The 15,539-nt window shown below is 39.1% G+C and overlaps 2 protein-coding genes across 16 annotated transcripts in view; one reads left to right on the top strand and one right to left on the bottom strand.

The window, feature by feature from the left end:
* Positions 1–818: 818 nt before the first annotated feature.
* Positions 819–2,919, bottom strand: ARLN (allregulin). Its single transcript, XM_004040325.4, has 2 exons — positions 2,671–2,919; positions 819–1,110 (listed from the first exon to the last, which is right to left on the bottom strand). Coding segments are annotated over exons 1-2 (201 nt in total). The 5' UTR covers positions 2,871–2,919; the 3' UTR covers positions 819–1,109.
* A 226-nt stretch (positions 2,920–3,145) lies between these two features.
* LOC129533124 (kelch-like protein 2) overlaps positions 3,146–15,539 on the top strand; it is a 181,631-nt gene continuing 169,237 nt past the window's right edge. For all 15 annotated transcript variants that reach the window (XR_010133471.1, XR_010133473.1, XR_010133480.1 and 12 more), the window contains exon 1: positions 3,146–3,434. The gene's annotated coding sequence lies outside the window, so the exon portion shown is untranslated. The remainder of the gene's footprint in view (positions 3,435–15,539) is intronic.

The raw sequence follows: 15,539 nt of genomic DNA on the forward strand, positions 1-15,539 counted from the left end.
GTGTCACAACTCTTGACCTCAAGTGATCTACCACCCTTGGCCTCCCAAAGTGCTGGGATTATAGGCGTGAGCCACTGTGCCCGGCCAACAGTAATATTTTTTATTAGCTACTACAGCTTAGAGTAGCTGCTATGGGAGTGTGGCCTTTTTGATTAAATACTAGCTGATCAACCCTAGAATATAAATTCTTGTTTTATAACATTTAGATTTAAATAACAATAAGAATGTAAGCTCCATGAAGGCAAGAATGCCTTTTTGTTTTGTTCACTGCTGTGTCTAAAATAATGCCTGGCTCAAATATTTGTTGAATGAGTAAATATGCTGACTTTGCTGAAGTATTTAAGCAAGTTACAGATATTATACAAATAAATGTTTTGGGCACAAGCACACTTAATGAAACAGTAAAACAAAAAATAGGTTTGAAACACATAATCCTTCGTTATAGGAGGCTCAAGAGTTTAAAAGGAAAAAAGGGGGAAGATACCCAGGTAAGAGGGCATGCATGCTAGCTTTCCAATACTTTGATATTACCTGCTTTTTCTAAGACTGTATCAACCTGTCGCCCACCCATAACCTATCTTTTCATAACAGAGTCCAACTAAACCTAAAAATTAAAACTGGAACCTAGCAGCTTCTATGCAATCTAAGAATACTTTGTTCCCTCTCTCAAAATCTTTCCCTGCTTTTGAATAATTGACTTTTGAATTCATAAAAACCTTCCCTTATTAATCATCCTATTACTTGCATCATAGTAAACCCTGATCAACTCTTAAAACATTAAAAGACATTACTATATTTCTTAATGAATACACAAGACCTTTAAGTACAAATGCTTTTATATTCAGCCCCTGTAAAGCCATCAGATGTTTGAAAGTTTTTAAACACGAACCAAAGGGTTTAATTTTAAGAACTTAGCTAGGAATGGGTGAAATCCTACCCATTTAATAGAGTTCTGCAAATTAGTAACAAAGTGTAAAATGAAAGGAAGGGTCCCTTGGAGATGTGAAATTCTTCTATTGAAAGTCCTGTCTTCTTTATTCAAGAAGTTTGTAGCCATTTTCAGAATTCACTCAAGAACCAACTTCTTAATTTAGATATCAGCGAACAAGTCTGTAAAAAGCAAGTACTTGTCAGCAATATGTGCTTTATCTTCCCAGTTTTTAACACTTTATGCCTATTTACATATTGATAAAAATAAAAGCCTAGAACATTTCTTGTAAGGCCTCTATTTTCTATCCAGAGCTGAAAATTCAGGTCATAAAAACAAACACACACACACAAAACCCACTGTATTTGAGATTATCAGTCTCTACCAAAACAGGGAGGGAGAGTAAAACTCTCTCTTTACAAATGGCTTGACAGAGAATTTTATAAAAATCCCTATCCCTTTTGCCATCCTCCCATTAATCCCTCTCGCTCCCCTGCCACCCCTTTTTTTGAGACAGGGTTTTGCTTTGTCTCCCAGACTGGAGTATAGTGGCACGTTCACAGCTCACTGAAGCCTCAACCTCCCCAGCTCAAGCAATCCTCCTATTTCAGCTTCCCATGTAGCTGGGACTACAGGCGTGAGCCACTGTGCCTGGCCCTCTCTGTCTTCTCTAACTTACTACACCATCCAAGAAATCAGACAGTGAGGCTTAAGACACCCAAATCTTGGTGAAAATATAGGATGGGGGTTGGGGGTGTAGAAGAAGTGACTGCTTATCAAGAAGTGAGAATTTCAGAAGTAACTCATAGGCATGGTGACTAAGAGGAGTTAACAGTGAGTGAACAATCAACTCCAAAGTCCAGGAGAGCTGTCTAGATGGGCTACACTGCTCTTCTCCCATAGGAGCCCTGTTTCATCTCACTGCTTCTCCTTAGCTTGTCTCTTACCACCATCTCCATTTGGTGTCTGCTTCCTCCTGCCCTATTCTCTTAAGTTCCCTTCCTTTACCCTCTGCCAGAATTGTCTTTTCAGAGCGAGTGGCGATGAAAATGGAGAGCATGGGTTTTACAAGTAAACTCTACAGAATTTTGTGACTTGGTGTTTTAGGATATGTGGATGTGGGTAAGAAAAGGGCAAAGTGTCTCAGGTTTCTGGGAGGTAACGGTGGATAAAGTTGGCGTTTACTGAAATGGTAACGCTGCAAGGCAAGTAAATTTGGGTAAGAAGCTGTTAAGAGTTCAGTTTTGGACATGTAGTTTGAGACAGCTGCGTGGTCTGCTCATGGTTAAACAGCTGTATAGTAAAAATAGCTTTCGTTGAGCACTTACTACTGCCAGGCAACATGCAAATCACTACGATCTCAATCTTCACTACACCCCTATGACCTGGGTTACTAATGGTCCCAAATGGCAGATGAAAAAATAAAGCTCCAAAAAGCGAAATAACTTCTCCGGTCGCTTCATGGTGCTGCAGGAACTCAAGCCTAGCTGATTTCATTCCAAATCATGAGAAAATATGACGCCAAGTTTTCTCCACACTTCTTTGGAGACTCCCACGGACGTGCTAAAGAAGGACATTTTACTCCTAGTCCTTCTCCCCCACCCACCCGACTGCGCCACTCACCAGCTGTGTGATCTTGGACATATATAAACTCTCTGGAATTCAGTCCCCTCCCCGCCCAAAAGGGAGCAAATGATCTCTAAGCTCCTTACCACCCCAATTTTGCATTCGAAGATACTCACCATGGCAAAAAATACACAAAGAGAAACACCACCACATCGAAAAGGATGAAAAGCCAGAGGTCCAACCAGTAGGAGTGTTTGGGAAGCCCATTTGCCCCAGACTGAGGCCTCACATCGAGGTTCTGCCTCCCTCCCTCGCTAAAGCCTCGCCGCTCCCGGAGACCATCTCGACCATCAACACCCGGTGCGTCCACCTCCATCTCGCTCCTGCAGCTTCGTAACAACCTTAGAAACCGAAAATGCTTAAGTTCCCGGACTTTGGTGTTCGCCGCACCGGAAACTGAGCGGAGTCCGGCCGCCTGCGCAGTCCGCCGCGCCCCGGGTTCCGGAATGCACTGTGAACCTACTCTCCCCAGCGCGCAGGCGCCTGGCTCGGCTTTCCGCTGCCTCCGTGACCGCTGGCATGAAGCGCGGCCTCCGCCTTGACACTAAGTCAATGGGCCCGCCTACTTCTGCCTCGCGGCGTCCCAGGCAGATAGCTGGTTATTCAGGTTTCGTTGGAAGAAATACGCTCTCGTCCCCCTGAAAGGCCCAGTCCAGTCAGGTGATGGACTCCTCCCTGAAACTGCACAAGGTCACCTCTCCTATCCCCGTATTCCGTTTGGATCCTTATGCCAACGTGTTAGGAAGGCCCCCTCTGGTGGGTTTTGTACTGTCTCTAGCATTTGACACTTAATATTTAAACACCACCAATAAGGTGGACGTCCTACTCACGGGACTGAGTTTCCGAACGGGCCAGAGAGCAGCACGTGAGCATTTTGCAGGTACTTCAAGGGAGTGGGTTTAAGAATAACCTGGCCGCGCCCCCCTGTAATCCCAGCACTTTGAGAGGCCGAGGCGGGCGGATCACCTGAGGTAAGGAGTTCGAGACCAGCCTGGCCAACATACTGAAATCCCGTCTCTACTAAAAAAAAAAAAAAAAATTCCAAAAATTAGCCGGGCGTGGTGGCAGGCGCCTGTAATCCCAGTTACTCGGGAGGCTGAGGCAGGAGAATCGCTTGAACCCGGGAGGCGGAGGTTGCAGTGAGATGAGATCGTGCCACTATTGCACTCCAGCCTGGGCAACAGAGCGAGACTCCATCTGGGGGAAAATGGGGGTGGGAAGAATAACCCAAAGGTTATTTGACTTTGAGTGTGAGCCTCAGCAAGAATAGAATGCTAGCAGGAATAAAATGACCTATACTGCCTGGATTTTACCTCGTGGGTCCAATTTCAAATATTCTCTTTCTTGTCACATTATGATTCCTGAATTGTTCAGAAAATAACGGGCACCCAGACATATAAGTGGTTCTCTTGGTGCATAGTAAATGGAGATAAGACTGTAGTTGTGTTTTTACAAAGTCATTAAATCGTCGTAAAACCTCTTTGAAGGGGCAGTACTCCATTTTATAGAATTAGGAAATGAGACACAAAAGGAGTGAATTGTCTAAGGTTACTAAAAAAATTATAAAGCCTAAAATTAACTCCAAATCCAGCACTCTTAAAGCTGTTCCATAGCTTCCTAACCTTGCTCCAAGTTGCCTCCAAATCAATTGCCAGGTTTTAGAGACAAAGATAGTATACGACCTTTCAAGAAAAATGCTTTGTAGATTCTGGGATGAGAGGGCCATTACCTGAGAATTAATTAGATTGTGTGCTGTAATACAGATTGTCTGATGGTAGTAGACAAAAAGACCCTGGGCTTAAGTGGCATTGAATCTTTACAAAAATTAGGAAAGGCAAATAAACAATTGCCCCTACCAGAGATGGAAGCATTCTTCTCGCTGACAAGGTAGGATCAATTACTCCTAGTTATTGAAGTAGGATTGATAAAAAATTATTGAGATTATTAGTGTTGAAGAAGCATTACATAAACTGAACAGGTCTTGAAATGGTTTTAAACTTGTCTTTGGTCCAGAGTCACATGCTCATCATGAGGGGATGTTGACAGTATGATCTGATCTTGAGTCAGGAACGTCTGCCAGACTTGGAAGAGCAACTAGTGCAAATAAGGAGGGGTTATTTAAACTAAATTCAGTTGAAAGATTGTATTTCCGACTTTACCCTTGTAAAAGTCCCACTGATTGTTGATTATTCCACATTACAGAAATGAGTTTAGAGTGTGTTGTGGCTGATTTTGAACTACTGGCCTCAAGTGATCCTTCTGCCTCGACTTCCCAAAGTACTGGGATTACAGGCATGAGCCACCTTGCTCAGTTGGCATTTGCCATTATCAAAGCAATTTAAATTTTAAAAAGTACTGTACTGAAATCCAGGTTCACTGTCAGTCATGCAATACCTCGGCACTTGTCCAACCACCTTGAACTTTCTACTTCACATGTTCAAGTGAAAAATATGCACCAGGGACTACAGATTGAATCATTGCACTGCAACCATGATCCAACACTTCCATAATTCTGTCAGCACAATTAATCTGATTGGGCTGGGGTGGAGAAGGTGGTGTATGAAAATGCTATAACCATCAGGCCAAAGACAGCTAAGTGTTTTTAAGAAGACGTTACAGATCTTCTGAACTTCAAGTGCAATAAGTTTTCAGGAGGGAGATGATGATGAATTTTGCTTTAACCTAAGGGATAATGCAAATTTTTCGTATGCAGCTCTCAAGCCAATATGTCCATGTGATAAAGCATCCTCATGATCATCCTAGGAATTAAATTAATTTTATAGAATAACCTCTCCAACAGTGGAGAATTTGGTTACTGTAATTTTCATCTGGAAATATATGTGTTTATCTTAAATTATTCTTTCTCATCTTAACTTTATCTTTTCCTCCTTTTCAAATTGAGTACCTGTCCTAACAACAACCCTGTTGATTGGTACCACAGGTTATTTCTCCATCTTCTGGGTCATTTTATTTATTCATTTTGTTGTTATTGTTCTCTTCAATTCTTTTTTTTTTTTTTTTTTTTTGGAGACGGAGTCTTGCTCTGTCACCCAGGCTGGAGTGCAATGGTGCGATCTTGGCTCACTGCAACCTCCACCTCATGGGGTCAAGCGATTCTCCCTGCCTCAGCCTCCTGAGTAGCTGGGATTTCAGGCACCTGCCAGCACGCCTGGCTAATTTTTGTATTTTTAGTAGAGACAGAGTTTCGCCATGTTGGCCAGGCTGGTCTTGAACTCCTGACCTCAGGTGATCCGCCCGCCTCAGCCTGCCAAAGTGCTGGGATTGCAGGCATGAGCCACTGCACCCAGGCTGTTCTCTTTCATTCTTACTGCTTTGTATATCTTCAATAGTTTTCTTTGTTTAAGAGTTGTACTTTCTGCTGGGCGCTGTTGTTCACACCTGTAATCCCAGCACTTCGGGAGGCCAAGGTGGGTGGATTGCTTGAGCCTAGGTGTTCGAGACAAGCCTGAGCAACATGGCGAAATCCCATCTCTACAAAAAATAGAAAAGTTAGCTAAGTGTGGTGGCACGCACCTGTAGTCCTAGCTACTCAGGAGGCTGAACTGGGAGGATCACTTGAGGTCGAGGCTGCAGTGAACTGTTACCGTGCCACTGCACTTCAGCCTGGATGACAGAGCAAGACCATGTTCCCTCCATGCTCTAACAAAGAAAGAGTTGTACTATCATCATAACTAGGTTGCAGCTTCTCTTTTATCTTCATCTTGGCCTTAGCAGTTCCCACCTTTATACCCGCTATTAATCTGGCTCTACTCTACTCAGCCAACCTGGTACCCAGGAAACATTCTTTGCTCCAGTCAGAGTGCTTTCTTCCATCTTCCTCATGGAAACTATTCTCTTGGCCTCTGGGCTTTGGTGCATGTTTTTCCTGTTAAACTGGAATGCTTTCTCACCTGTCCAAATCCTACTCATCCTTCAGGGCCCAACTTAAGTGCCAACTTCATAAAATTTCCTTCACTACAATTCACATTGATCTCTCCATTCTTGGTATTTCTAACATACCAATTGTGAAAACTTCACATTTAACTTGTCTCCACCTTCTATGTCATGTTTTCTTCTTGGGGAGAGGGTTATTTTCTCAAGATCAAGGCAGTGAATGAAGTATTTGTTTCCATAGTTTTTTGCCTTCCTTTGGCACCTATTATTTCCCTCTACATTCTGTAATGGCCTCCTATTAATGGGGCTATTTATTAGACTGGTCATCTTTCAAAATTTCCCTACCTCTGACTCAAAAAACACTGAAATTTTCTTGATATTGTCTGGCACATTGGCTTGCTTTGTAGCAATTTTATGTAAATTTTCTCCCCGTTAGAGTATTAAGTTATGTTCATTTGTTTTGAGACAGGGTATTGGTCTGTCACACATGCTGGAGTGCAGTGGTGCAATCAGAGCTCATGGCAACCTTGAACCCCTGGGCTCAAGCAATCCTTCCACCTCAGCTTTCCCAGTTGTTAGGACTACAGGCACACACCACCATGCCAGGCTTGCTTTTTATTAATGTTTATTTTTGTAGAAATGGGTTTTCACTGTGTTGCCCAGTGAAACTCCTGGTTTCAAGTGATCCTCCTGCTTCAGCCTCTCGAACTGCCAGGATTACAGGCATGAGCCACTGAACCTAGCAATTATTAAGTGTTCTTTAAAGGAGAGACAGTATTTTTGCCATCTTTGCAATCTCCACAGCTCTTTAAACAGTGTCTTCCTCATGGAAGAAATTTAATATGTATTCAACAATAGTTTGTTATATTCTGCAACCACTAACACAATCCTAGTCAAAAAAATACTTGTAAAATTGTGTGTTTTAGAACATAATAGTGTATGATACCAGTGGGATCTGACACTATTGATCTATACTCTTAGCAGGGATACTTTCTGAGATGTTTTGAAGTACTAGTAATGGATATGTGCCAATCCTTTCCCCTTTGTGGATTTTCCTTCTTTAATTTCAGTAAATACTTTTTAATACCTGCTGTGTGTCAGGCATTGTCCAAGGAGCCATAAGAGATACGGAAGCATTACCAACCGATTCATTAAAAATACTGACTGAGGACATATAACAGAGCAATGAAGTTTTCGAACAGTATCACAGAGCCTGGGGTTCTGCATAATGATTTGGGTTTTGAAAGGCTGAACAGAACTGGCTGTGAACATACTAGTCAGATACAATTAAACCTCTTTCTGCTTATACATGTACATATATTATACATGTACATGTCTGCACTTATACATGTACAGACAGACTTCAACCATAAAAACTTAGTTTTGTTTATATTTTAGAGTTTCATACAAGATTTTATTTCAAAACAAAGCATCCTTCTGCTTTTAAAAGTTTAAAAACTTCGGTAGAGCAGAGTTTAACTAGTAGGCACAAATGACAAAGATGTTGAAACCTACAACTTTGAAATTTCATTAAGCTAATCATCAGCAATCAACCTGTTATTTGTTTTATTGAAAGGTGTTAGAGAGGCAGTCATTGAGGATGGAGTCTCAAAGGTTAGTCAATACATGACATGTTTTTATCTCATAAGATTATAGGTTTCTAAGCATAGGAAACCTGTGCTTGGAATTAAAACCTATGCTTGGAATTAAACAGTTGTTAATTTAGAATAAATAAATGGATGCTAAGGTGATCATTGCTATATATAAACTATTGACCAGAATTAGACTTATAAGTGTGACAAATGTAACCATGTTAACAGAAGTTATCCTTGGAAGATGGGATCACAGATAGTTTCATTCTTTGTGTTTTTCCATATTTTTCAAATTTTCTCAATGAAAACGCATTTTATTAACTAGAAGTTGGAAAGTTTGTTGAAAAAAAGTAAATTAGAAAATAAACAAGACACAGTCTAGTCCAAAATTATTATTTAACTGTTTATGGCATCAGATCACAGACAGTAGACACATAAGTATCAAGGGGCTTTAATGATTTATAACAGTGCTTTTTAAACTAAATTTCATGGAATGCTATGATTCCTCAGGGTTTACTCAAGGACCAACATGGAATGGAAGAGATAGATGCAGGGAATGTGGCTTAAGGCATCTACTGGTAAAGCTCAGCTTTCTTGTTCATATCTATGAATATGCCTGTTGGAGAACAGATTTATTGTTGTTGTTGTTGTTGTTTTTTTTTCTGTTCTAGTGAAAGCTAGTGTCAAAAAGTCACCTTGGGTGACCCATGTTCAAAATGGTGGAATAGCAACTCCAAGTTCCTGTCCCTTCACAGCAGCATTGAAAAACAAGCAAAAGCTGTCTGAAATAACTTTTTCAGAATGCTGGAAAACAGTCAGAAGTTTACAGCAACCAAGAAAATACTGAATCAAAATATATGAAGCAGACATTGACAGAATTGAAGGGGGAAATAGACAGTTTTACAAAAGTTTTTGGAAACTTTAATACTTTACTTTTAATAATGGGTAGAACATTTAGACAGAAGAGCAGTAAGAAAATAGGGGACTTGAACAACACTATAAACCAACTATACCTGACAGACACATACAGAACTCCACCCAACAGCAGCAAAATATCAAGTCTTATCAAGTATACATGAAACATTCTCCAGGATATATTATATATTAAGGCATAAAACAAGTTTCAGTGAAGTTTTAAAAATTGAAGTCGGAAAGATCTCTGACAACAATGAAATGAAGTTAGAAGTTAATAACAGAAGGAAAACTGGAAAATTCACAAACATGTGGAAATTTAACACACTCTTAAACCACCAGTGGTTCAAAAAGGATATCATAAGGGAAATTAGAAAATACTTAGAGACAAACAAAAATGAAAATGCAACATAGGAAAACTTGTAGATTGCAGTGAAGACAATCTATAGCTATAAATGCCTACGTTAACAAAGAAAGATCTCAAATCAACCTAACTTTACAACATGAGGAAATAGAAAAAGGAGAGCAAAATAACAAAGCTATCAGAAGACAGGAAATAATAAAGATTAGAGCAGAGATAAATGAAATAGTGAATACAAAACCCATAGAAGGAATCAATGAAACCAAAATTGGTTCTTTGAAAAGATGAACCAAATTGGCAAACCTTTAGCTACAGGAAGAAAAAGGTGAGAAGACACAAATAACTAAAATCATAAAGGAAAGTGTACATATTACCACCAAACTTACAGAAATAAAAAGGATTATAATACTGTGAACAATTGTATGTCAACAAATTAGATAACTTAGACGAATAGAAAAGCTGAACAGACCTATAACAAGTAAAGAGATTCAATCAGTAATCAAAACATTCCAACAAAGAAAAGTCCAGGAGTAGATCACTTCTCTGGTGAATAATATCCAACATTTAAAGAATTAACACTGTTCCTTTTCAAACTCTCTCAATAAATAGACCTGAGAGAACACTCTCTAACTCATTCTATTAAGCCAGTACTCTGATACCAAGGCAGATAATGACATCACAAGAAAAGCAAATTACAGATATTGCACACCCATGTTTATAGCAGCACTTTTCACAGTAGCCAAGAGGTGGAAGCAACCCAAATATCTATCAACAGGTGAATGGATAAAAAAATGTGTTATCTACATACAATGGAATATCATTCAGCCTTAAGAGGAAGGAAATCCTGTCAAATGCTACAATGTGGATGAACCTTGAGGTCATTATCCTAAATGAAATAAGCCAGTGACAGACAAATACTGTATGATTCCACTTACATGAGGTATATTAAGGAGTCAAATTCCTAGAAACAAAGTAGAGTGGTGTTTACCAGGGGCTGGGGACAGAGGGAAAAGGCCAATTGTTTAATAGGCATAGAGTTATAGTTTTGCAAGGTGAAAACGTTTTGGAGATCTGTTTCACAACTATTTGAATATGTTTCACACTACTAAACTGTACTTTTGAAAATGGTTAATATGGTAAGTTTTATGTTATATGCTTTTACCACTATAAAAAAATTGCAGACCAGTATCCCTTACGAATATAGATACAAAAGTTCTCAAAAAGGTCCAGGCACCGTGACTCATGCCTGTAATCCCAGCACTTTGGGAGGCCGAGGTGGGTGGATCATGAGGTCAGGAGTTCAAGACCATCCTGGCCCAGATGGTGAAACCCCGTCTCTACTAAAACTGCAAAAATTAGCCAGGTGCAGTGGCAGGCATCTGTAATCCCAGCTACTTGGGAGGCTGAGGCAAGATAATTGCCTGAGCCTGGGTAGCAGAGTTTGCAGTGAGTTGAGATCGTGCAACTGCACTCCAGCCTGGGTGACAAAGTGACACTCCATCTCAAAAAAAAAGAATCCGTCTCAAAAAAAATTCTCAAAAAGTACTAGTAAACCCAAACCAACAGCATATTAAAAGGATTATATACCATTACCACATGAGGTTTATCCCAGGAATGCAAGGGTAGCTCAACATAAGAAAGTCAATTAGTATAATATGCCACATTAGTAAAACAAGGGAAAAAGACAAACATTTCATTTCAATTGAGCAGAATAGGCATTTTATTCCCTAATAAAAACCAGCAGAAAACTGGGAATAGAAGGGAACTTCCTCAACTTGATAAAGGGTATAATGAAAAACCCACAGCTAACATCAAGCAACAACAACAAAATAGATAAATTGGATTTCATCAAAATTAAAAACTTTTGGGCATCAAAGAACATTGTAAAGAAAGTAAAAAGACAGTTTACAGAATGGAAGAAAATATTTGTAAATCATATATCTGATAAAGATTTAACATACAGAATATATAAAGAACTTCTACAACTCTACAACAAAAAGAACCCAGTTAAAAAAAGTACTGATCAAAGGACTTGAACAGACATTTCTCCAAAGAAGATATACAAATAGCCAGCATGCAGTTGAAAATATGCTCTACACCATTAGTCATTAGGGAAATGCAAATCAAAATCACAATGAGATACCATTTCACATCTACTAGGATGGCAATAATGATATAATAATAATACAGAAAATAACAAGTGTTGGCAAGGATATGGAAAAACTTAAATCCTTTAACATTGCTAGTGGGAATGTAAAATAATGGAGCCATTATGGAAGGTAGTTTGGAGATTCCTCAAAAAGTTAAAGAAGAACCATATGACCTAGCAATCCTGCTTCTAGGTGTATATCCCAAATAATTTAAAACAAAGACTCAGATACTTGTACACCAAGTATACACCAAGTGTGCTGTTTCATCATAGCACTATTAACCATAGCCAAAAAGTAGAAACAACTCAACTGTCCATAAATGGATAAACAAAATGTAGTTATACATATCTTTAATTATTACTCAGCTATGAAAAGGAATGAAGTTCTGATATGTGCTACAACATGATGATTCTTGAAATAATGTTAAGTGTTTTAAAATAATGTTTGAAAAAACACTAAATGAAATAAGCCAGACACAAGTAAAAAGACAATCTATAGAATGGGAGAAAATATTTGATTTTTCAGGGGCTTGGGAGATGGGGGAATTAGGTGTTACTGCTTAATGGAAAGTTTCTGTTTGTGGTTATGAAAAAGTTTTGGAAATAGATGGTAGTGATGATTACATAATATTGTGAATATAATTAATAGTCACTGAATTGTATATATAACATAGTTAAAATGGCAAATTGTATATTATATGTATCTTACCACCTTAAAAGAACCCCCCTCAAAAAGAATATTAATACTTGACAGTCTTCACCTTCCCCACAACAAAAAGTCACATTTGTCTTCATTAGGGGACTAAATCTGTAAAATAAATTACAGATAATTCCTGTAGTTTATTAAGTTGGACTCTCTGGAAGCAATCAGGGTAGCAGTTCTTAAGTAAATAATTCTCTTTATGTATTTTTATGTATATAGAGAGGGAGAGACAGAGTCTCACTGTTGCCCAGGCTGGTCTCAAACTCTCGGCCTCATGTGATCGTTTCACCTGGCCTCCCAAAGCACTGGGATTTCAGGTGTGAGCCACCACACCTGGCCCTTGCCTTTATGTCTTAAGTGGGGCTCTTTAAGGTCTTAAAAGGTGATTTTTTCAAGTGCTGAGAAAATTAAAGTAGAAAAGCTTAGAAGACACTGGGTCTGTGAGGTAGAGGACACCTAAGCCCTTTTGTCTCCCATGTTCCAGCTGATAGCCAAAAGATAGCGATAGATGTGAAAGGAGGAGGTTCTGCTGCCAGCTAAACCCCAATATTCCAGGACCTATGGTAAGACTTTGAGGACACCATCTAGTCCAGTACTTTGTTCTCAGATCTGATTGAACAAGTCCAGGTGCTTCAGATAATTGCTTCTTGTGACAACTTCAGGTTGTGCCATTCTTTACTCCCTGAAAGGAATATTAAAGTGGAAAACCTCAAGTAGTATTGCATTAAGAATGAGCTAGTGTACCCTCTTCTAGGTGCAGAAAGTAGAGTTGACAGTGTAGGCATTGTTAGGCTTCCATGAGGATTTCTTTTGAAAAGATGTTCCCTGCTTAAAAAATAAATGACAAATTTAGAGTATTCTCAGAGTTCAAAAGAAAAAGTTTATTTTCCCCGTATTTTCTATGTTGGCAAATGGGCCACATAAAGGTGTAGTTCTGTTCATTTAAGCTTTTGGAGTATTGCAACAGGTACCTCAAAGTTGGGGAAATGTTACTTGATTTTGAAAAGCATGAGGCATAGGAGGTAAAAGATGACACCAAAAAGCTAACCTAAATCAACCTAAGAGGGATACAGGCTCATGGTTTGTTAGCGGTCAGAGTTATAGAATGTAGGCATAGTGCAGCTGTGGTGTTTCTCTCTGTTTCTTCATCATTCCCATGCACACTAAATTTCATAAACAACTTTATTTTCATAGAGTGACTCTTGCCTGGGGATTAAGGGTACTCCCTAGGAACCTAAGGGAATGAGTAAAATGACCCACACAGGAAGACAGGGCTACTCTCCCTGGTGTGAGAATGACTTCATCAATTTGTAACCCAGGCCGACTAAATATATCAATCATGTGTTGTTTTTATAACAGCTAGAAACTGGGAAGAATAGAGTTCATAAGGTTTTCAGTATTGTTACCTCACAAAATAATCCTTCAGAAATTCCAATTCAAAACATAGAAGGAGTCTATTGTTTGTTTCATAATGCTTATTTTGTTACATTACTCTGTTCTTCCTTAGCTAGCAACTTTGAGCCCCCATAGGCTATGCTAATTAGGCTCTTTATTTTTTTGAGACAGAGTCTCTTCCAGCCTGGAGTGCAGTGGCGTGATCATGGCTCACTGCAGCCTTGACCTCCTGGGCTCAAGGGATCCTCCTGCCTCAACCTCCTGAGTAGCTGGGATTGCAGGTGTGAGCTACTGTATCCAGCCCTAGGCTCACTATATTACAGAGCCCAGAAACACTCAGTGTAATTCCAAGGCTTTTTAAGACTGTCACTGGCTCAAGGATCCAAATCCAGGGCTCTGACTAAAACATACTTAGAATGGCTCATTCTCTCACTCCCTTCAAGTGTTGCTCAGATGTTACCTATTCAGTGCTATCTTACTCCCTATTTAAAACTGCACCCATGATCTCACCTCTGACACTCCACATCCCTCTTTCTGGTTTTATTTTTCTCAATAGCGCTTATATCATCTAATGTACTATATATTTTACTTCATTCTCTTGTTTATTATCTGTATCTCTTCCATGATGACAGGGATTTTTGTCCGTCTTGTTCTTTGTTGTATCTGTAGCACCTAGATCAGCACCTGGCACATAGTGCCTGCATATAAGACATGCTTAATATATATTTTGATGGATGATATTTCAAATGAAAATTTACCTACATAACCACATCAAGTAAAATTGAATTTGGATTCTAGGACAACTGCTTGGGTCCAAATCCTGGTTCAGCGACTTGTGGCTGTTGACCTTGGGCAAGTTATATAACCTCTCTCTGCCTCAGTTTTCTCATGTGTAAAATGAGACTAATAATAATTGTTCTTATTATACAGACTTTGTTGTGATGATGAACATGAATTGGTATTATAAAGCACTTTGAAAAATACCTCGCACATTGGAAACACCATGTATTAATAAATGTTAACTTGTAGTGGTAGAAGGAGTTGCATTTAACTGTATCTGAGTTAGTGCTATGTTTTATAAATAAAGCATTTATTTAGATTTTATGATATCCCCCTTGTGTGTAGGAGCCAATTTGTATGAAAATAAGGATGACAGGAGTCTGACGTGTGAGTTAGGCCCTTTAATAATTCAACAAAGTCCGTACAATCAAGCATCTTATGAAAAATAGTTCAATGGAAAGTATAATTCAAGATAGCATATATTTCTATGAAAGCCTACCGTTACTCCTTTATAATACTTATCGCAATAATTTTTACTTATTCAATATGTCTTCTATGTCTAGATTCTAAGCTAAGCAGATTCAAAGTTCCATGAGAACAAAATAGATTTGTCTTGTTCACCACTAAAACTCATGTCATATTTAGCACATGGTAGGTGCTTGGTTCATATTTGGTTAAAGGAATATGTATTTTTGGCTACTCAGAATACGAGGAGCCTATACTGAACAAGTTATCTTTTTATCCACCAGAAGCAAGAATTCATTACTTCCACATCTAAAAATGTTATCTCACCCCTCTTTCCTTCTATCCGGCTTTTGTTTACTAGAACTCATCATGACTGCTTTTACCTCATGGCCTCTGTTGTTTGCTTTTTCATCTGTATCTTAACTTTTGCCCATCATTACTAGCTAATGACTTTTTCTGTGTATTGAAGTCAAATTCTCAACAGAGACCCTACCTGGTTTTAATTAATGAGAATTATTGGTCTTGGACAGAGTTCTCCTATCATTGGCTGCTCTCAAGTATAGAAATTGACTGCCCTTGGGTCAGGTGGCCATTTTTGACCTAATCAGATATGGCTAGGGTGATCTGATTCAGAATAAGTTTATCTGTTTGTAAAGAACAACAAGGACTTATTCCCTCAGTAGATCTTCTGGGTTTAAGAAAGAATGGGGAAAGCTGGCTTTCTGAGGCTAGGG

This window comes from Gorilla gorilla, chromosome 3, assembly GCF_029281585.2.
Source record: "Gorilla gorilla gorilla isolate KB3781 chromosome 3, NHGRI_mGorGor1-v2.1_pri, whole genome shotgun sequence".
Taxonomy (NCBI): Eukaryota; Metazoa; Chordata; class Mammalia; order Primates; family Hominidae; genus Gorilla; species Gorilla gorilla.